At 40.5% G+C, this 23,498-nt stretch overlaps 1 protein-coding gene across 2 annotated transcripts in view; it reads left to right on the forward strand.

The window, feature by feature from the left end:
- The window catches only part of LOC140191305 (5'-AMP-activated protein kinase subunit gamma-1-like), a 65,993-nt gene that overhangs the window by 36,196 nt on the left and 6,299 nt on the right, over window positions 1–23,498 (forward strand). Inside the window, exons 4-11 of one of the 2 annotated variants that reach the window (XM_072248581.1) lie at window positions 3,267–3,348; window positions 4,754–4,812; window positions 5,755–5,800; window positions 7,333–7,387; window positions 10,369–10,495; window positions 11,508–11,673; window positions 19,968–20,005; window positions 20,085–20,231. In XM_072248581.1, coding sequence (XP_072104682.1) covers window positions 3,267–3,348; window positions 4,754–4,812; window positions 5,755–5,800; window positions 7,333–7,387; window positions 10,369–10,495; window positions 11,508–11,673; window positions 19,968–20,005; window positions 20,085–20,231 — 720 coding nt within the window. Of the gene's footprint in view, window positions 1–3,266; window positions 3,349–4,753; window positions 4,813–5,754; window positions 5,801–7,332; window positions 7,388–10,368; window positions 10,496–11,507; window positions 11,674–19,967; window positions 20,006–20,084; window positions 20,266–23,498 lie in introns of both variants that reach the window. The other variant, XM_072248582.1, reaches the window with a different exon arrangement.

Below are 23,498 nucleotides of genomic sequence, written 5' to 3' on the forward strand. Positions count from 1 at the left end.
TGATCAATGCATCTCTGATCCATTTACCGAAAGGGCTTGCTGTTGCTGTTCTCAGTGGTCGGCAGATCACCCTGATTTTTGTGAACATATGAAATTTATTCCTGTATTGCCCTACTTGGTCTCACATCCACAGGAGGCAATTGCAGTCGTCTCCTGCTATCAACCTCTTCTGATGTCCCTGGCACGTCTGCTGGCGTGGATTTTGCTGACCAGGATTTGCGTGACCCTTGGAACGTGAGAGGTCTCTCCCTCTCCCCTGCAGCCTGTCACCTGCTGATGTGGGGCAGCCATGGAAAGTGTGCCTTTGCTGCCTTTTGCAGCAGCTGCTCAGCAAAGCACCTGCAGCTGCGCTAAATCGAGTGTGGTGTTGTTGGGCTCAACGTGGGGCCCATTTTGGTACACTTCGGGATGCAAGCTACCCTAGCACTTCTTCAAACACCTTTTTGATTTTTTTGTTTTGCAAGAACCCCCAAATTGATCGTGCTACAAGCAGTGACAGTGTAGCTCACCAAAAATAGATGAAACCCAATTTCCATGTTGTTTTGTGCAATAATGGTCCCTCGGTTAGCAGTGCTGTGTTTCTGATGCTGGTGGTTAATAGCAGCTTATTATTTGGTAAGGTACTTCTCTATGAATAGTATAAAACAATTCTTAGCAGCTACATGAACCCAAGCAGATGGGCCTTGTTTTTAACACTGTACATTTCACTCTCCGCATTTTGCTGAAGTGTTTTCCTAAACTTGTGGTGCCAAAATATTTACAGCCATAGAGTTATACAGAGCAGGAAAGGGCCCACCAGTCCAATTTTTTCCGGGCTAGTAACGTTTGGCTCATATCCCTCAAGGCCTTTTCTATGCATGTACCTTGTCCAAATGTCTTTTCAATATTGTAATTGCACTGACTCCTACAGCTTCCAATGGCATTTGTTCCCTATACTCAACACCCTTTGTGTGTGTGTGTGTGTGTGTGTGTGTGTGTGTGTGTGTGTGTGGGGGGGGGGGGAATGTGCCTCCTCAGCTTTTTAAATCTTGCCCCACTCATCTTAAATCTATGCCTTCTCGTTTCGACTCCACTAGTTTGGGGGAATAAAGACTGTGACTATTCATCTTATCTATATCCGTCACGATTTTATGAATCTCTGTAAGCTCACCCCTCAGCCTTTATTGCTCCAGGCTCTCCTTACATCTCAAGCCCTCCCAGTCCCAGTAACATCCTTGTGGATCTTTTCTGCACCTTTTCCAGTTTATTGACATCCTTCCTATAGTTGGGCAACCAGAGCTGCACACAGTACTCAGTGTGATCTTTCCAGTGACGTGCATAGTTGCAACATGACTCTACAACTCTGTACTTAGTGCCCTGACTGATGAAAGCTGGCATGCCAGACACCATCTTTGCCACTCTGTCTACCTTTCAAGCAGCAAAAATACACAGTGTGATGTTTATGAACCACATATGAATACTATTCAGAAGATTTACTATATATGTTTCAAACTGCTGATCCTAATCACCCTAGACCAGATGTCAGAGTGTAGGTTCTGCAAGTGACTTTCTAAATGAGATTGAATGTTCTGTGTCCATGTTGTGCAATAGAGTTCTGGGACTGAACCTGCAGCCTTCAGACTGAAAGCTGTAGGCACTGTCTGCTGAGTCAAACTGGCACAGAAGAGTGGACTTGTGTTACTTAACATATTTAAAGTCCCGAGTTTTCCTTCAAATATCCTTCAAAGTTACCAAATATGTTCAAAGAATTACTAACCACCCCACTGGTGAATAATTTGGAAGATCACTGGCCTGGGCAGCACATAATCACATCAGTCCCTCAGTCAGCAAATGTCAGACACTATAAATTGACAGATTATCCACTCAGCTGATTCAGAAAGATTTTAAGGGAGTAAAGACTTAACCAATCAAATTAAGTATTTTGAGATCAAGTTTAATGTTAATATATGGTAACATATATGTACTTTGATAATTTACTTTGTGGAGGAAATGGCTGGACCTCATCGATCTGGATGAACTGTACTCATGGTCCATATTAATGATTTGGAATGTCATTTAAATATATTTTCTCTGAGTTCCTTTTATGACTACGTATGTATTTATAAATCTTATTATTGTATGCATATAACCTTTTAAGGACAATGTGCTCTTTTTGGCATGAGTTCTGATACATTGTCATACCAGCCACTGCTGGTAATTGGATCTTATTTGATGGTGTCAATAAAGGACCATTGACTAGATTATACTTATTTGGCTTTTTAAATAGTGATTGTATAAGAAGCTGCTCATGCTCTGTTCATGGATTTTGTTGGGTTTAACAAATGGATGTTACTAACCCCATGTCATCCAGTTGAAATTTGCTGCCTCTGTGAACCTAGATGACGAACACTTAGCACACTTTCAATAGTGGGGCTTTGCCCTTGCACTCAATCCGGTTCTTACTGAGCATCAACTTAAATGTACTTTAGGCAAAGTTCATTGTTCAAAGACCAGGGATAGGTGCCTGACATGGCTTTTATTTTCCTACTTCCCATTTCATCTTGGGAATGTTGGGGCCCTGTTGGTTAATGCATTGTTACCACTGCCGAATTTGGCTAAACTATTCAGACAATTTAATCAATCTATGTATATAACCTATCCTCTGTATTTACATTTATTTTTTTTTAATTATTGTGTCCTTTATCTTAGTGTGTTTTTTAAAATATATGTGTTGCATCAGATCCGGAGAAACAATTATTTTGTTCTGCTCAGACAATCTTGGATCTTATATGGATTAAACTCCATCTGTCATCACTCCACCCAACTTTTCAGCTGATCTATATCTTTGCTATGTATAACTCCCAGTTTTCATGTCATCTGCAAACATACCAATCATACCCCCTACATTCTCCTCCAAGTCATTTGTATACATTACAAACAACAAAGGCCCCAGCACTGGCCCTTACGGCCCTCCAATTAACACAGACTTCCAGTCAGAAAAACACCCATTCACCATTATCCTTTGCCTCCTTTCACCCAGCAAATTCTGGATTCAGTTTATGAACACACCTCAGATCCCATGCAGGGCCCTAATGTGGCTAATCACTGCTTCATGTTAGTGCAGTAAGACAAACAACTGTGCCTACTTATGACCTAATTTATGATTGTCAATACACCTGTCACTTTTAAATCCAGATCTCATGAGAAAGGATTAGATTTTCAAGGACTAATCTTTGTGGGTATCTGAATGTGTGATCCTTGCCTTTTTTTACCTGTTTCTCCTTCAGGTAAAGAAGGCTTTCTTTGCCCTGGTGTCAAATGGAGTTCGTGCTGCACCTCTCTGGGATAGCAAAACACAGAGCTTTGTGGGTGAGTTTCGCTGATGCTGCACCACACCTTTCTAAAGTAATTCTGAAGAGATTATTGCTGTGGTAACATTGAAAAGTAAAACTACAGTAATATTACAAGAATAACCATTTGTTGCAGATAATAGATTTTGTAGTAAATGTGCTGGTTTGTAGCTAATGGGCCTCACAGTAACTATTGACCCTGTCCTGTATCTGTCAAGGAGGCCTACTGCTGAATATCCCTCATCCAAGTAATATTGCCACCAATTTTAGCTGTAAGAATTCTTATTCTCTGGTTATGCCTAGTTCCTAAACATGGCAAAATGTCTATTGGAAAGATGCCAGCCAAAATTGATGATGTTCACACTTAATTTGGATATCAAGTGGTGCCAAGTAGTTTGTAGCTCTTTCCTGGCATACACCTGAGTAGGGAGCCATCAGACACACCCAGGCAATGACAAGCTAACAGTCATTTCAAGATATCAAGAACCTATCAACCTTTGCTTTAAATATACCCAATGACTTGGCATCCACAGCTGTCTGTGGCAATGAATTCCACAGATTCACCACCCTATGGCTAAAGAAATTCCTTCTCACCTCTGTTCTAAATGCCGTTCTATTCAGAAGTTGTGCCCTCTGGTCATAGACTCCCCGACTAAATGAAACATCCTCTCCACATCCACTCTATCTAGGGCTTTCAATATTCGATAGGTTTCAATGAGATCCCTCTTTCTTTCTTTCTCTCCCCCCCTCCCCCCCATCTAAACTCCAGTGAGTACAGGCCCAGAGCTATCAAACGCTCCTCATATGTTAACCCTTTCATTCCTGGGGTCATCCTTTTAAACCTCCTCTGGACCTCTCCAACGCTAGCAATCTGCTGAGCATCCTTTTGCATTGAAAAGAGGTCAAGGTAGACGAGTGTTTTTTCAGTCATCAGATCCACACTTAAGGTATGTTTTTGCATACTCAGTGAATGCCTGCATGAATTGTGACTAATCCCATAGCAAACTAACTCTGTATTTGATATGAAAAACAAGGGTTTTGTTTCGGCAGTTTTGCACTGACCGGTGCCTTTGTGAAACATCTAGTCTTTCCAGCCATTTTGCCACCAATGTAATGATGTGCACCAACCCTTTCAAGTTACCCAAATGCAGACTAATGTCAATATTAAGAGCTGGTTATACCAATGCCAAACAATTAGGAACTGAAGACAGGATTGAGGTAGTGTGAGTCATCTGAATTGTGGATTGCTTCTGTGCATCAATTAAAAAGTGGAGTTTGGTCATTTGTGTTCATTCATTGTACTCTCTAGGTCACCATACGGACATTTAGCCAGGAAGTCATGCAAATGAAGGTTACTAATTTTAGTACTAGGCAGTTAAGTGTTGGTCTGCTTTCCATTTGACTGGTCTTTTGTTCTGTTGCAGGCATGCTCACAATCACAGATTTCATTAATATTTTACACAGATACTACAAGTCACCACTGGTACGTAATGACATTGAGTTTGTGTGTGTTTACATACAGTGGTTCCAATGAATCTTAAATACTGTGGTTTTAATGATTCTAAGCACGTCCCTGTGTTTAGTAAAGTGACTCTGACCTGAGTCACAAAGCACCTTTTATCATTTCACCTCAGTGAAGATGTGTTCTCAGCTGCAAATTGTCTATAGTTGCTACAAGATTCTAAGTCCCTGGTTGTCCTCAACTCTGTTCCATCAAGTTGCATTGAATTCTCTCAGCCTGTCCTGTAGGAACATAGATAGACAAGTGTGATGTCTTATCCATGTGTCAGTTCTGTTTCTTCATGGAGAGTACTGCAGCTAAGTCCATGCCTGCTTTCACTTTTTTAAAAAGGAAGAACTGTCTGAGGAAGCTGTAGAGGTAGGTACAATTATGACATTTGTAAGACACTTGAATACACAGGAAAGATTTAGAGGGATATGGTCCAAACACAGGCAAATGATTCTAGCTTGGGTAGATAGCTTGATTGACAAGGATGAGTTGGGCCAAAGGGTCTGTTTCCATGCTATATTTATGTTTCTATGACTGTCCCCTTATCATGAAACTACATCCCCTCATTTGAGATTCTTCCACTAGTGGAAACATCTCAGCATCTACCCTAAATTGCATGCAATGTCTGCATGTGTACTTTCTACCAAATGTTAACCTTCACAGACTAGAAGTGAAAAGTTTGATGCACTACTTTCCCTTTCTGTTTTGCCTCTCTACCTCTCAGCTAACTTGTGTAAGCCATGGGCTAATCGTAACTACTCTGTTAGCCATTGGTATTCAGTACAGATAGGCATTGTACTTGAAATTTCCTGGTCAATTCCTTAAGCCCCACAGTTAAGGTTGCTTGAAGATGAAGGATATGGAAGGAGCACCATTTGAGGGTTGAGATTAATTTTTCTTTTTCTTTCTGCACAGGTTCAGATCTATGAACTGGAGGAACACAAAATAGAAACATGGAGAGGTAATGTTGCATAGAGAGGTGTGGATTTTAAGAATTTAGAAGGTATACAGAGTAGGAAGGATGTGTTTTGATGTGAGAGAAGATTGAATCTTTCAATCTGCTCGTGATGGGGTTTGATTGGGGTTTAATTGTTGTAGTCTGTTGTTGGGCCTTGATATGATATTGATAAGTTACTTTCCAACTGATTTTTGTCTTTAGTAATATGCATAAACCTCTTTCCAGTAAGTGTTTTAAAGGATCTTTTGTGTTCTGTGGTTTTTCATACTTCAGAGCTCAATCCTTTACTTTATAATTTCGCTGTAGTTAGTCAAGAATAAAAATCCCAAAAAGCAGATTAAAAAGTTTAATATACACAAATGCTGCAAAACTGAAAAATCCACTGTTTACAAATTATCAGAATTTTTAAAAAAAGGGTTATAAAGTCAAGATTGTGAACAGCCATTATCTAACAGTTTTAATCTACTTTAGGACAGAAGAATTTTTAAAAAATTTCTTCTTTTCCCCACCCCTCCACACCATTAACTCTGTAACAGGATTACTATTCCCTTAGACTAGAGCAGTGCTCTCAGCCCCTCACTCCTGAGTGGGGAAAATATAACTTCATGCTAAAATTGGATTCCAATGGTTCAGTGGCAAATATCACTTTGCAGACGGGTGAAGTCCCAGATTTCAGCCCTGGCCTTGAGATTGAAGTTGTAATTGATGTACTGTCTGCCCTGCTGGAGACAGCTTTTGCAGTGCTAGGTGATGTGTAATTTAAAATTTTTGCTTTTTAAAAAATACAGTACATTTGACCAAATGATTTCATTTTGAGAGAAATGGAATTAATGCTGCAATTTTATTGCTTTGTCAGAAAAGTATCCTATCTGAAGCATTGTTAAAAGCAGAAAATACTGGTAATGCTCAGTATGTCAGGCACCATCTCTGGAAAGAGAAACAGAGTTAAGTTTTTTAGGTCAAGGACCTTTCATTTCTCAGAAGGGTTCTGCTGGGCTTTTTCCACTTCTTCTGTTTGTAATTTGTATTTCCAGCATCTGCAGTACTCTCCTTTACAACAACCTGAAATATTAATATGAATTCCAGTAGAGATGGTGCCAAGCTGTGTTCCCCGTCAAGGTGGTGCCTCAAATTTAATAGTTTCTTAGGTTCGTAGGGATCGGTTTGGGTCAGAGCCGGGAGTTAGGGGTCGGGTTAAGGATAGCGATAAGGAGGAATTGGAGGTCAGGCCAGAGTCCAGTTGAAGATGGCTTTGTGTCGAAGATGTCAGGTTGGCAATCTCTAGACAAAGACCAGTGAGGATGAGAGGATAACATTATTTTGCATCTGATTTTGTTTTGGACTCTGGTAGCTGATATGAAAGGGAATTTATTTAAGATTGTTTTAATTTTTGTTTATCTGTTTGGAAATATTCCTGCAAGCATCTTGCTGCTGTCCTAATAAGTGGTCCAGTTGAATATTTTATAAAAGCTCCCTTTATTGTACTCATGTGATTTATTCAATATTCTTTTCCCTTCTGTTTTTTGTCTTATCAGAGGTTTATCTACAAGACTCTTTTAAACCATTGGTGAGCATCTCCCCAAATGCCAGGTAATGAAATATTCTAATCATATGCGATAATGTATGTGTTTGATTTATCACTGTTAATTTTGCCCAATTATATGATCTAAGTGATTTAGTATTACACTGAATTGTAAAAGTACTCTGTCCTCTTGAAAAGAAAGTAAGAGACGGATTTTTCAAATGTTAATGGCAGAATGTTCATTGAATTAATGTTTTGAAGACTGAAGAACTAAGTAAACTTTTTAGATTCTTCATTGAATAGGCAAAACTACAAAAAGCAGTTTTTCTCTGTCCAAAAGTTATCATTAACTGTTCAATACTTTAAGTATCTGAAATTATGCGTGGGTTGGATGAGATAAGTTAAAAATGAAACTGGAGCTTAAGCCAAGGGTAAGGTGGCCAATGAAGGGAACAATCCATCTTCAGCTATTATGTACTTGGGTGAAAGAAATGACCTCAGCAGATGAATGGCAAGGGTGAAGTAAGTTGAATGTGGAAAGCTGATGACCTGGGGAGTAGTATACCAAAGGTGGGGAGACAAAGGTTGGAAAGCTTTAGGGTGGAGAAGGTTGGTTGACAGACATTAGTAGGAAGTGGCTGAGGTTTTTTTACTTCCATAGGAATGAGTGGAGAGGAAGAGAAACTAATTCTAAGTAGAGGACAAAGTAAATTTCTTATAACAAAATTAAGTGGATCCATAATCCAATACTGAGAGCTTGGATTTGTCAATTGGGATATTGATTTATTTGGAATAATGAATATTTTTGTTTACTAGCCACATACAGTGGATTCCGGTTAATTGGGACATATCGGCGCAAATACACTTTGGCTTGATTAAGCAGCTGCCCCAATTAGCTGAAGTTTCATGGAGATAGTTTAAAAAGGTAGAAAAAAAAGACAAACTGAGTAACAAATTATGTATTTAAATAGCACAGAACAAATTAGAACACTGCCAGTAACACTACAGCACTATAAAACTGTTAATTCCCAATGGTCATCAGTGGAGGAATTCGTCCAGAGTACGCAACGAACAAAATCAGCACAGACATCTAGTGTTTTCGTGCAATGCTTTGGACGATTGTACCCTCCAAACCTTCATTTTCATTGTAACTTCAAAAGTTTCAAAGATACATTTAATGTCAGAGAAATGCTTTTTCTTCGTAACCATCCATGAAAACAGAGGAGTACCCCAAAGAATGAATGACAGTTAAATGTTAGAACTCCAAAGTCCCCCCCCCCCAGCTCCCCTCTCTCCCGTGCATAAGCGGCAGCAAGCAACAATTCCCCCCTTCCCCCACCAACAAAAAAAAAAGCGTGGGCACCCACCACCAAGCACTCAATTGTGAGCAAAGCAACAGCAAAGACACAGACTTACAGTTACCCCAAAGACTTCGCATTTCACCCGGTATTCGACATGCTACAGGCTCTCTCTCCCTAATAAGGGAGAAAGAGGATCTCCGTTTCATAGCGAGAGGGGAGACACAACAAACAGCTCGCTGGTTTATGATGTTAAATGTCCGTTTTGTTGCTTTTTTCAAGCTCTGTGTCCAAAGATCTCAGGTCTTTGGGCACACAGCCGTAGATATTCCGACTCCCCTGACGACACACCTGCCGTGACACCGACCTTTGATCTGCCTGTCTCCAGAGCCCAGAGATCCTAGGCCTCCAAAGTCGAGCTGAACTCTTAGGCTGAGCCCTTGGTGTGCCAAATAACGGCCAGTTGTGAAATCCCGAGAGCGGGTCCCATTCCCGCAAACAACCATATTCAGCGTGTAACTCCAGGTCAGGGTCTTCAAAAGAACCCTGAAAGGGAAAGATAGAGATATTAAAGATGGAAATAGAGCTGTTTCTGAAGATGCAAACAAAGAAGTCGCCATTTAGTGCCATCATCACTTCGCTCTGCTCCTCTAGATGATTGTCTATAACCTTCAAATTCTTTGTAGTTCCTAATTTGTTGAAGTCCTGAAATCATTTGGCTTTCACTCCTGGCTGTTTGTGGCATCTCTAAGCCAGAATGCTTGAAACTGCAGTGAGCAAAACGGTTCTGAATTATCTTGCTGCTTATTTTTCAACAGCTATCAGTGACAACAAGCACTGCTTTTTGAACACAAATACACACAACTGACACTATTTAAAACTGTTGACTCTGAGCATGTATAGTGCTTAATGGCCACGCAAGTGCGCAAGACTGACGGTGGTTAGAACCTGTTTGGCAACAATCTTGTGCCCCAATTAAGTGGCATGGTGTCCCAAATAAATGGAAGGAATCCTGGTAATTTTCTCGATTTAGTTTTTGTTCTTTAAGAATTGTTTCAAATAACTGGCAACCTCGATTAACTGATGGCCCAATTAACCAGAATCCACCGTATTCATCAAATTGTTTGTGGTAGCAAATAGCTGATGGACTGAACAGCCTTTCTTTGTAATTTTTGCAGTTATTGTGAGAGCAGTTCACTTCCCCATAATATTTAGGTTACAGAACCAATTATGTAATATGTGCTGGCTTCCTTGCTGCAGGCATGCCCAGTTTATACTGCAGGGTAGCCTTGGTATTTCTGATTGTGAAGCTTGCACACTTGATCCAGAATTAATATTCTGTGCACACCACAGCCTGATTAACTTGTCAAAGGTGATCTCCTGCAAAGAGGAGGTGAAACAGGGCCAGAGACCCAAGCTTTGCAACATCAGGAACAGGTTGAACTTCATTAAGGTGACCCTTAATGTCTACACACCCTAGGTCTATGTGCACAACTTGATGGAGCTGTACGCAATGGTAGCCATCAGGATGAAGGCTATATTGAGTACATTCTTCCCTCCTGTTTCTCTGAGGATTTGTACATGTCTTTGCAGACATGATCTATTTTCAATGAAGTGGAATATGAAACTCAATTCCAGCCCAGGAATTGGAGGTGGACCAAACCCGCAACACTGAGAGCATCTTGTGCCAAGTGTAAATGACTACATGTGTGGTGTCAATTTGTGGCTCACTGTCTTTTCCATCACTGCAGCTTATACGATGCAGTTTCATCGCTGATCAAGAACAAAATTCATCGTCTTCCAGTTGTTGATCCTTTAACAGGGAATACACTCTATATCCTTACACACAAGCGCATTTTGAAGTTTCTCAAACTCTTTGTAAGTATCCAAGACCACAAATTTGACAAAGATAAAAGGTGGTGAAAATCAGAGAAGCTGCAGATGTTTGAAATATAAATTAAAATTGCAAACAGAAAACACTGGTCATGCCACAGCTATGGGAAGGGAAAAAGAGGTAATATTTCGGGTGAAAGATACAAGTTAGGCCTAGATATTCTTGTAAGCACACAGTGCACAGTACCCTTTGGTTAGTCTCTTTTTTTTTACATCATCATTCCTCTAGAGTGTGACTAGTATTTAGAGACCTGATCCATTCATTCCTGGAGTCTTTGAAATTCAGTGGCACAGAGTTGAAATTAAAGTAATACAGCACAGAAACTGGCCCTTTGACCCAACTGGTCCATGCCAACCAAGATTCCCATCTAAGCTACTCTCATTTGCCTGTGCTTGGCCTATATCCTTGTAAATTTTTCCTGTCTACATACCTGTCCAAGGAACTGTTAAATGTTGTTAATGTACCTGTTTCAGCTACTTCCTCTGGCAGCTCACATTTTGCCACAGTTTTGGTGTTCTTCACTATTCACTTGTTGAGAGGGGTGTCTAGAGATGAGCAGTAAGTGTTGACCTTGTCCATTAATGAATAAAAATTATACCTGTTGAATAGAATTTCCTTGTTCTGGAGAGGTGGGATTGTGTATCAGTAAATTTCCCAGTGTAGGATTTGTACTGCAGTAGAAGCAGAGCTTCTGACAGTTTTTTTTGAAATAGAAATATTTATATTTAATTTTTGTGGTGCTTTTGGATAAAATAATTTTTTAAAAATTAGCTTTAATTAGATTTTGGTGAACTTGGGGGATTCTTTACTGTGTCGGGATGAAGACCAACCACGATATTCTTGAACAAAGAGTTTAAAAATGCATATCAATCTGATATTACTTCAGAAATATTCTCTTTAATCTTTACTTCTGAACTATAAACAATCCTGTGGATTTTTGTACATTTACTTCTGTATTTGTTTTGTTTCTGAAGATACTTTTATTTTTTATTGCAGATTTCAGAGATGCCCAAACCAGATTTTATGTCCAAAACATTAGAAGAGTTGAACATTGGAACATACAACAACATTGCAGTGGTGAAGAAAAATACTCCCATTTATGTGGCCTTGGGGATCTTTGTGGAAAAAAGAGTGTCTGCATTGCCAGTTGTGGATGAATCTGGTAAATAAAAGTTCTTATTTTTAACTGTCATTGCAGAATGCATTTCAACACACTATCAAAGTCATATCCTACAAATGAGCATGTCATAACTTCTCTAACTTGTCTGAACACTTCTGTTATTGTAAAATCATTTGTTTCAATTCTCTTTCAACATGCTTTCTTCAAGTGCTGTACTTATTCTGGTGACAGTAAAGTTGATCTCCATGTAGATTAGTTTCAGATGAAAGATGGAAATGTGAGGAGAAAGTTGGGAGGGGGAGAAACAAGGTGGATGTTGGAGAAGTAGTAAACAAAATGAATTGGCAGTGGAAACAAAGATGAGCAACAAATGGGAATCGAGTACAGAAAAATGTTAAAAGGCCAAATTTAAAGACACTGTGTAAATGTTCCCAACTAGGATGAATTAATTGCATAAAGACCTGTAGATGGGTATGATCTCATTGCTATTGTAAAACAGGGTGATCAAAGATGGGATCTAAGTATTTCCAGGATATTTGACATTTTAGAAGGATAAGCAACATTGAAAAGGTAGGGTAGGACTGTTAATAGGAGATGGCATCAGTTTGTTAGTTAGGAACAATCTTGACTTGGCAGATTGTTGTGTAGAATTGGTACTGGCTTTAGTGGAGCTAAGAAGCAGCAGGAGGCAGAAAGCATTGTAGGAGAGGTTTACAGCTCTCTGAATGGAAGTGATGTAGGAAATGGTGCAATTAAAATTGCGTGTAACAGGACTGATATAGTAATCATACAGGACTTAATTTGCCTTGTCTATCTGTCAGGTAAAGGATGAATTTCTGGAATGTATATATGAGATGGACTCTTCTAGATCAGTACTTTGAGGCACTGACAAGGGGACAATAATTTTAGATTTAGTGCTGTGCAGCACGGGAAGGTTAAATCATAACCTTGGCATAAAGGTGCCCTAGAAAAGAGTGGCCATAAAATTGATGGAATTTTACATTAAGTTGGAAAGTGCTGTCGTTCAAACTGAAACCACGGTTTTCAATCTAAGCAAAGATATGAGGGATGAGTTAACTGGGGTAGATTGGGGAAACTGCTTTAAAGAGTATTAGAGTGACAAGGCGTTGATTAACATTTAGCAAAGAATACACAATTTGCAACAAGTGTTTGGTTCCTTAAGACTCACAAGAAAAGTGGAAAATTAAGGAAAAGGCTTGTAAAGTTACTCTGAGGATTGGGAGTGCTTTTCAGTTCAGTGAACCAAGATGAGGAAACTGATTAAAAAAAAACAATAGAATATGACACTAACTATTGGGAAACACAAAGCAGACTATAGGGGAATGTATGGGTCAGAGCAAATGTCGGTTCTTTAGAGACAGGAGAATTTTATGATGGGGAAACAAGGAAATAGCGGAAGAAATGCTTTGTCTTCATCAAAGAAGCTATATTTGGGGGAGAAAAAACTTCAGATAGGAAAATTAATGAGGCTGAAAACTAATGAATCTCAGAGCTTTTTGTTTAAGACTTTTGAAAGTGGTGGCGGTGGAGAAAGTAAGACCGTAAGATATAGGAGCAGAAGTAGGCCATTCGGCCCATCGAGTCTACTCTGCCATTCAATCATGGGCTGATCCAGTTCTTCCACTCATCCCGACTCCCCTGCCTTCTCCCCATACCCTTTGATGCCCTGGCTAATCAAGAACCTATCTATCTCTGCCTTAAATACACCCAATGACTTGGCCTCCACAGCTGCTCGTGGCAGCAAATTCCACAGATTTACCACCCTCTGATTAAAGTAATTTCTCTGTATCTCAGTTCTAAATGGACGTCCTTCGATCCTGAAGTCGTGCCCTCTTGTCCTAGACTCCCCTACCATGGGAAATAACTTTGCCATATCTAATCTGTTCAGGCCTTTTAACATTCTATGAGATTCCCCCCTCATTCTCTTGAACTCCAGGGAATACAGCCCAAGAGCTGCCAGACATTCCTCATACGGTAACCTTTTCATTCCTGGAATCATTCTCATGAATCTACTCTGAACACTCCAATGTTGGTATATCCTTTCTAAAATAACGAGCCCAAAACTGCACACAATACTCCAAGTGTGGTCTCACGAGTGCTTTATAGAGCCTCAACATTACATCCCTTCTCTTATATTCTCTACCTCTAGAAATGAATGCTAACATTGCACTCGCCTTCTGTTCCACTGACTCAACCTGGAGGTTAACCTTTAGGGTATCCTGCACAAGGACTCCCAAGTCCCTTTGCATCTCTGCATTTTGAATTCACTCCCCATCTAAATAATAGTCTGCCCGTTTATTTCTTCCACCAAAGTGCATGACCATACACTTTACAACATTGTATTTCATTTGCCACTTCTTTGCCCATTCCCCTAAACTATCTAAGTCTCTCTGTAGGCTTTCTGTTTCCTCAGCACTACCCGCTCCTCCACCTATCTTTGTATCATCGGCAAATTTAGCCACACATCCATTAATCCCATAGTCCTAGTCATTGACATACACCGTAAAAAGCAGCGGTCCCAACACCGACCCCTGTGGAACTCCACTGGTAACCGGTAGCCAGTCAGAATAAGATCCCTTTATTCCCACTTTCTGTTTTCTGTCAACCAGCCAATGTTCCATCCATGCTAGTAACTTCCCTATAATTCCATGGGCTCTTATCTTACTAAGCAGCCTCATGTGTGGCACCTTGTCAACGGCCTTCTGAAAATCCAAGTACACCACATCTACTGCATCTCCTTTGTCTACCCTGCTTGTTATTTCCTTAAAAAATTGCAGTAGGTTAGTCAGGCATGATTTTCCTTTCAGGAAACCATGCTGGCTTTGGCCTATCTTGTCTTGTACCTCTAAATACTCTGTAATCTCATCCCTAACAATCGATTCCAACAACTTCTCAACCACTGATGTCAGAGTAACAGGTCTATAGCTTCCTTTTTGCTGCCTCCCACCCTTCTTAAATGACGGAGTAACATTTGTAATTTTCCAGTCATCCGATACAGTACCAGAATCTATCGATTCTTGAAGATCATTGTTAATGCCTCTGCAATCTCTCCAGCTACTTCCTTCAGAACCCGAGGGTGCATTCCATCAGGTCCAGGAGATTTATCCACTCTCAGACCATTAAGCTTCCTGAGCACTTTCTTAGTCGTAATTTTCACTGCACATACTTCACTTCCCTGACACTCTTAAATGTCCGGTATACTGCAAATGTCTTCCACTGTGAAGACTGATGCAAAATACACATTCAGTTCCTCTGCCATCTCTGCGTCTCTCATTACAATATCTCCAGTGTCATTTTCTATTGGTCCTCTATCTACCCTCAACTCTCTTTTACCCTTTATATACTTGAAAAGCTTGTAGTATCTTCTTTGATATTAGTCGCCAGCTTCTTTTCATAATTCATCTTTTCCTTCCTAATGACCTTCTTAGTTTCATTCTGCAAGTTTTTGAAAGCTTCCCAATCCTCTATCTTCCCACTAGCTGTGGTTTCCTTGTATGTCCTCTCTTTTGCTTTAACTTTGGCTCTGATTTCATTTGTCAGCCATGGTAGTGTCCTTCTTCCACTCAAAAATGTCTTCTTATTTGCAATATATCTGTCTTGCACTTCCCTCATTTCTCGCAGAAACTCCAACCATTGCTGCTCTGCTGTCCTTCTCACTAGTGTCTCTTTCCAGTCAACCTTGGCCAGTTCCCCTCTCATGCCATTGTAATTTCCTTTATTCCACGGAAATAGTAGGTATTTGGTTATCATCTTCTTCCAAATTTCCATAAATTCTGGAATAGTTCCTGCAGATTGGAGGGCGGCAAATGTAATACCACTATTTCTGAGGTGAAGAGAGAAAATGGGGAAGAACCAATCTGTTTAGCTTGGTATCAGTAATAAGAATAGTGCCGAAATCTATAATAACAGAGGTGATATCAAGGTGCTTTAGAAAATGAAGCAGAGTTGGCATGGATTTATGAAAAAGAGGTATGTTTGTCTAATCTATTGATGTTCTTTGAGGATGTATCTAGGAGAGTATATGAGGGGAAACTTGTGGCTGTGGTGTATTTGGATTTTCAGACAATAAGGTCCCACAAGTGAAGTTGGCAAACAAGGTTAGAATACATGGATTGATAATGGTTGAAAGTTAGAGAATGTAAAGTCGACATATACAGGTTCTTCTCAGAGTGGCAGGCTGTAGTTACTGGAGCACCGCAGGGATCCTAGCTACTCCCCCTCTCTATCAATGACGTAGCTGAGGAGACTAATAGTTGCATTTCCAAGTTTGTTAGTCATGTGAAACTAAGTGGGAACCTGAATAGTGACGATCATGCAAAAAGGCTTCAAGTGGATATAGGCAAGTTGAGTAAGTGAGTAGCAGAAGACAAATGGGGTAAATGTGAAGCAATAAATGTAAGGGTATCCAATTTGGACCATAAGACATAGGAGCAGAGTTAGGCCATCAAGGCTGTTCCTCCATTCCATCATAGCTGATTTATTATCCTGCTTTCTCCCTGTAACCTTTGACACCCTTACTAATCAAGAACCTATCAACCTCTGCTTTAAGTATATCCAGTCACTTGGCCTCCACAACTATCTGTGGCAACGAATTCCACAGATTCACCATCCTCTGGGTAAAGAAATTTCTCCTGACCTCTGTTCTAAGAAAACATCCTTATATTCTAGGGCTGTGCATTCTGGTCCTAGACTCCCCCACTATTGAAAACATACTCTTCATGTCTACTCTATCTAGGCCTTTCAATACTCGATAGGTTTCAAAGGTTCAAAAGGTTCATTTTATTGTCAAAGTATGCATGTACAATACATCTCTGATATTTGTCTTCTCCAGCTAGCAATTAAATACAAAAAGATCAAGTGTTGATGAAAGAAAAGACATTCACTACCTCCCAACCCAAAATTGCCACAGAAAAAAATAAACAAAACTCATAGACCCCAAAATCCCCCTTTCCCCCTCATTTTCAGTTAGAACCCCTCCTATTCTTCTAAACTTCAGTGAGTATAGGCCCAGAGCCATCAAATGCTCCTCATACATTAGCCCTTTAATTCCTGGGATCATTCTCATGAACCTAGTCTGGACCGTCTCCTATACCTCCAGCACATACTGCCTTAGATAAGGGGCCCAAACTGCTCGCAATACTCCAAGTACAGTCTGGCCAATGCCTTTAAAAAGCCTCAGCATTTCATCTGTGCTTTTATATTCTAATCCTCTCAAAATGAATGCTAACATTATATTTGCCTTCCTTACCACAGATTCAACTTCCAACTTAACCTTTATGAATTCTGCATAGGGACTCGTAAGTCCCTTTGCACCTCTGGTTTCTGAACTTGCTTCCCATTTAGAAAATAGTCTATGGTTCTATTTCTGTGCCAAGTACATGATCATGTACTTCCCTACAATGTATTCCATCTGCCACTTATTTGCCCATTTTCCTAATCTGTCCAAGTCCTTCTGCAGCCTTCCTGCTTCCTTAACACTACCTGCCCCTCTGCCTATCTTCATATCATCCGTAAACTTGGCCACAAAGCCACCAATTCCATCATCCAGATCATTGAAAAGAAGTGATCCTAACACTGGCCCCTACAGAATACCGCTAGTCACCGGCAGCCAACCAGAAAATTCTCCCTTTATTCCCATTCTTTTCTTCCTGCCAGTCAGAACTCTTCTATCCATGCTAGTATCTTTCCTATTATACCATGGGTTCAAGTTCAAGTTGATTGTCATTTCAACCATATACATGTAAACTACCAAATGAAACAACATTCCTCCAGACCAAGGTGCACAACACAGTACATATAACTCACACACAACACATAAAGTAGTATCACCACAAATAAATTAACAAGAAACAAGGTGCATTTAAGACACTAGTTTAAAAAGTAAACAGCATAACATTACTGGTGCTTCATAAGTGATGAGACCTGGATGGTGGCAGGGAGTTCATTAGTCCCACAACCTGGGGTAAGAAGCTGTTTCCCATCCTAACAGTCCTTGGCCTGTTGCTACGGGACCTCCTGCCTGATGGTAGGGGATCAAAGAGATTGTTGATGGGAAGGATCATTGATAATGTTAAATGCCCTGTGCACCTGATAAATATCTCAATAGGTGGAAGAGAGATGCCGATGATCTTCCCAGCAATCCTCGCAATCCTTTGTAGGCTCTTGCAGTCAGATGCCTTGCAATTTACTCCACTCTTCAAGAAGAGAGAGAGGCAGAAGAAAGAAAGCTATAGGCCAGTTAGTCTGACCTCTGGGTGGGAAGATGCTGGAGTTGATTATCAAGGATGAGGTTTCCGGGTACTTAGAGGCACATGATAAAATAGGCTGTAGTCAGCGTGGTTCCTTCAAGAAAAACTCTTTCCTGACAAACCTGTTGAAATTCTTTGAAGAAATAACACGCAGGATAGACAAAGGAGAATTGCTTGATGTTGTGTACTTGGATTTTCAGAAGGTCTTTGACAAGATACCACACATGAAGCTGCTTAGCAGGCTATGAGCCCATGGTACTACAGGAAAGATTTAGCATGGATAAAGCAGTGGTTGATTGGCAGGAGACAAAGAGTGGGAATGAAGGGAGCCTGTTTTGGCTGACTGCTGGTGACTAGTGATGTTCCACATGGGTCTGTGTTGGGACCGTTTCTTTTTGCGTTATATGTCAATGATTTGGATGATGAAATTGATGGCTTTGTTTCAAAGTTTGCAGGGGAGAAGAAGATGGGTGGAGGGGAGATAGTTTTGAGGAAGTAGAGAGGCTACAGAAGGACTTAGACAGATTAGGAGAATGGACAAAAAAGTGGCAGATGGAATACACTGTTGGGAAGTGTATGGTCATGCACTTTGGTAGAATAAATGAAAGGATTGACTATTTTTTAAATGGAAAGAAATTTCAAAAACCTGAGGTGCAAAGGGACTTGGGAGTCCTTGTACAGGATTCCCTAAAGGTTAATTTGCAGGTTGAGTCTGTGGTGAGGAAGGCAAATCCAATTCATTTCAAGAGGACTAGATTATAAAAGCAAGGATGTAATGTTGAGACTTTATAAAGCACTGGTGAGGCCTCACTTGGAGTATTGTGAGCAGTTCTGGGCCCCTTATCTTAGAAAGGATGTGCTGAAACTGGAGAGAGTTCAAAGGAGGTTCACGACACTGATTCCAGGATTGAATAGCATGTCATATGAAGAGCGTTTGATGGCTCTGGGTCTGTATTCATTAGATTTTCGAAGACTGAGGGGTGATTTCATTGAAACCTTTCAAATGGTGAAAGGCCTTGATTAGAGTGGATGTGATGGGAGAGTCTAAGACTCAGAATAGAGGGGTGTCCTTTTAAGATGGAGTTGAGGAGGAATTTCTTTAGTGGTGAATCTGTGGAATTCATTGCCACAGGCAGTTGTGGAGGCCGTCTTTATGTATATTTAAGGCAGAGGTTGATAGATTCTTGTTTGGTCAGGACATATAGGGATATGGGGAGAAGGCAGGAGATTGGGGCTGAGAGGAAAATTGGATCAGCCATTATAAAATGGTGACGCAGACATGATGGGCCAAATGGCTTAATTCTGCTCCTATATATTATGGTCTAATTCCCATATCAGACAGTGATGCTGACACTACTGATCAGGATACTAAATGATGCTCCTGTAAAAATTAGTTAAAATGGAGTGGGGGTGGGGGGGCTCAATCTCCTTGGGACATGGAAACACTACTGTCCTTTCTTGACTAAAGAAGTGGTGTTGAGGAAACAAGTGAGATCATCTGTGATGTGCACTCCTTTTATTACAAGAGGATTGGAGTTTAAGGATAGGAATGCAGAGGACCTTAGTGAGAACGTGGAGTATTATGTACAATTTTGTTCTCCTCACCTAGAAGCAGATAGATGTTGGATGTTAAAGGAATTGGGGGATCGGATAGTCCAGGAGAATTATGTTAAGATAGCTCAGCCATGTTCTTGTTGACTGACACAAAACTTGGAGGACAGACAACTTGCATTTCTTGTATTATTGTGGAAATAGATGATTAAACCTGATTCCTTCGATGATTCTTCCACATGACTTGTCTTGTATTCCTTTATGAAATCTAGTTTTACAGGCTAACTTTTCTTGGTCACAATGAGAAAGCATCTCTTAATGAAATAATGAAGGCAACTTAAGTGTGAGAGATTCACTTGTTAATGGGTATACCAGTGAGTAGGGAGTTTCAGATAGGTTCATTATTCAAATACGTCAACTTAATCAGTAACCATTGAATTATATATTAGTTCCAATGTTTTTTCAACCTGCATATTACCTATTAATGTTAATTGCTCCTGAATTTTTCCTCTACAGGGCGAGTAGGGGATATCTATTCTAAGTTTGATGTCATTGTAAGTACATTGCAGCAAAACATTTATTCACTTTTTTGTGCCTCCCTGGTAATTCCTTAATCAACACTTTGTGCTTTAGAATCTAGCTGCAGAGAAGACGTATAACAACCTGGACATTACTGTAACCAAAGCGTTGTTGCATCGCTCCCAGTACTTCGAGGGTGTGCTAAAGTGTTACAAACATGAAACTCTTGAGACGATTATCAACCGACTTGTGGAAGCAGAGGTATAGAACAGCTAATAAAGCAATGTTTCATGTAGTAAGTCATTGGGATTTTACCCACTTTGTAACTTTTTTGTTGTTCTCCCCCTTTTCTGGGGAAATATGACCTTATTGCTTCTCAATCACTTGGTACCCATAGTCATAGTCATACTTTATTGATCCCGGGGGAAATTGGTTTTCGTTACAGTTGCACCATAAATAATACATAGTAATAGAACCATAAATAGTTAAATAGTAATATGTAAATTATGCCAGTAAATTATGAAATATGTCCAGGACCAGCCTATTGGCTCAGGGTGTCTGACCCTCCAAGGGAGGAGTTGTAAAGTTTGATGGCCACAGGCAAGAATGACTTCCTTTGACGCTCTGTGCTGCATCTCGGAGGAATGAGTCTCTGGCTGAATGTACTCCTGTGCCCACCCAGTACATTATGTAGTGGATGGGAGACATTGACCAAGATGGCATGCAACTTAGACAGCATCCTCTTTTCAGACACCACCATGAGAGAGTCCAGTTCCATCCCCACAACATCACTGGCCTTACGAATGAGTTTGTTGATTCTGTTGGTGTCTGCTACCCTCAGCCTGCTGCCCCAGCACACAACAGCAAACATGATAGCACTGGCCACCACAGACTTGTAGAACATCCTCAGCATCATCTGGCAGATGTTAAAGGACTTCAGTCTCCTCAGGAAATAGAGATGGCTCTGACCCTTCTCGTAGACAGCCTCAGTGTTCTTTGACCAGTCCAGTTTATTGTCAATTCGTATCCCCAGGTATTTGTAATCCTCCACCATGTCCACACTGACCCCCTGGATGGAAACAGGGGTCACCGGTACCTTAGCTCTCCTCAGGTCTACCACCAGCTCCTTAGTCTTTTTCACATTAAGCTGCAGATAATACTGCTCACACCATGTGACAAAGTTCCCTACCGTAGCCCTGTACTCAGCCTCATCTCCCTTGCTGATGCATCCAACTATGGCAGAGTCATCAGAAAACTTCTGAAGATGACAAGACTCTGTGCAGTAGTTGAAGTCCGAGGTGTAAATGGTGAAGAGAAAGGGAGACAAGACAGTCCCCTGTGGAGCCCCAGTGCTGCTGATCACTCTGTCGGACACACAGTGTTGCAAGCACACGTACTGTGGTCTGCCAGACAGGTAATCAAGAATCCATGACACCAGGAAAGCATCCACCTGCATCGCTGTCAGCTTCTCCCCCAGCAGAGCAGGGCGGATGGTGTTGAACGCACTGGAGAAGTCAAAAAACATGACCCTCACAGTGCTCGCTGGCTCTAGTCCATATACGTATTCCAGATTTCACACTGGAACAAGCACTCTGCAACTGAGCCATGAAAAATCCTCGTCTTTGAATGCTGTGGAAATTTTAGTCAGCACAAATTATACGCTTTGGGGCCTTACTATCTGCAACATTTTGACATAACAGGTCTGAATTGCAAGACTGTATTTGTTTTAGAGAAATTGCTCATGCATGAGTTGACTATGCAGTTGTTGCTGTGTGTTTAATAATCTCCTGCCAGGTTTTATCAGAGAAATTGTCTCCAGTATGATTTAAAATGGAGACACGAGATAGATAAAGGGGGATAGATAGATAGCCTGTCTGTGTATGTATGTGTAAAAAACCAGCAAAACTTGAGCATTTAATTGCCTATTAGAGTGTTACAAGTAAAGGATATTAGTGTTCTAGTGAGCAGGAGAAATATTGATGGGATATTAATGGAAGTAAAGCAACGATGATAAAAATGCACAGATCCTTCAGTACCTATCAAAATATAATGCAAACGTTTTGCTCCAGCTGTTTGCTTTAGTCTGAACTGAGTTGATGGATTTACACCCAAACATGCTAACTTGTCTTTTATTCTTCAATTGCTCATTGACCTGTGCATTTCTGGCATTTATTTTGTCCATTTTTTTTCTGGCATTTGCAATTTTGTCTTGTTTTTCTTCGGAGAGATTTAAAAAGAGAGTAAAAAATTAACTGTTTCACTTGGATTCTCAACAATGTTCAAAATTGCATTTGTGCAAAATTCCAACATTATTTTGTTTTAGCTTTTCCCAGCATAACATTTTGCTTTGTCATTTTTGTGTAAGCAACAGACAGCATATTTTTAATTGGGGCAAGTGTCTCATTCATCCTCCCTCACCCCGATCCCTGATCAAAGAAATCGTTAATCTGTCTACATCTCATTGATAGCTGCTGATGGAGGGTATGCCATGGCACCAGATGTAGAATGGGCAGATTGACTTTACTTATTTAAAACAGCTGATTTAAATGTACTCCACACATCCTGAAATTTGACACAAGTATCTTAAACTTTTTCTTTCAGCAAAATGTAGCGTTAAACTAATGAGTTTCTCAGGGTTTAGTACATCAACAGATGTTGTTGATATTGTTGGAGACGTGAATGGAACACACACCTTCCAGCAAATCCCATGGGGACTTGACAGACCCAATGCCACATTATTAGCTTTTCTTTATATGTTGGGTTGGGTGAGATCAGGTTCTGGAGTTTTGCGTGGTGAGCATGTTGGGCTCTGATGGATAGGGTAGTGTAGTGACTGTGGGTTTGTGGGGGTGTGGCCAGGGTTAATTGGGGTGCGCCTCGGGTTAGTGGGGGGTGTGCCCCCTTGGACTTTAGGATTAGGTTTGAGGGTGGGAATGGCGGATGTATATGTGGTGTTTTGTGTGGTGAGGTATGAGGTGCTATGGCGGATAGGGTAGTGTAATGGAGCCAGTTTAAAAGACCCCATGCATTATTGAACAGTAACTAGTAAAACCTCAAATTGTAAGGTTTCAGTATAACAAATTAATGTTTTATTTCTACATTTTGTGAAATTGCCTTTTATAAAAGTGTCTATCAACATTTTGTGTCAAAATAGATCACAGGAAGCACTTCACAGATAAAATGCTGAAGGAACTCAGCAGGCCAGGCAGCATCTATGGAAAAGAGTACAGTTGACGTTTCGGGCCGAGACCCTTTGGCAGGACTTTGTACTCTTTTCCATTGATGCTGCCTGGCCTGCTGAGTTCATCCAGCATTTTGTGTGTGTTGCTTCGATTTCAGCATCTGCAGATTTTCTCTTGTCTGTCACAGGAAGCACTTCCTTTCTTAAACAGATTAGATGAAATTACAAAAAGACTCCACGGTTCCTGAACTCGTCCTTGATTCCCTCATTTCCAATCCTGTTCTTTTCTCCTTCAAAATACCAGGAAGGGAAAACCTAGCTATTATTGTAAAGCACTGGAATTAGGG

Source organism: Mobula birostris, chromosome X (assembly GCF_030028105.1).
Source record: "Mobula birostris isolate sMobBir1 chromosome X, sMobBir1.hap1, whole genome shotgun sequence".
Classification (NCBI taxonomy): Eukaryota; Metazoa; Chordata; class Chondrichthyes; order Myliobatiformes; family Myliobatidae; genus Mobula; species Mobula birostris.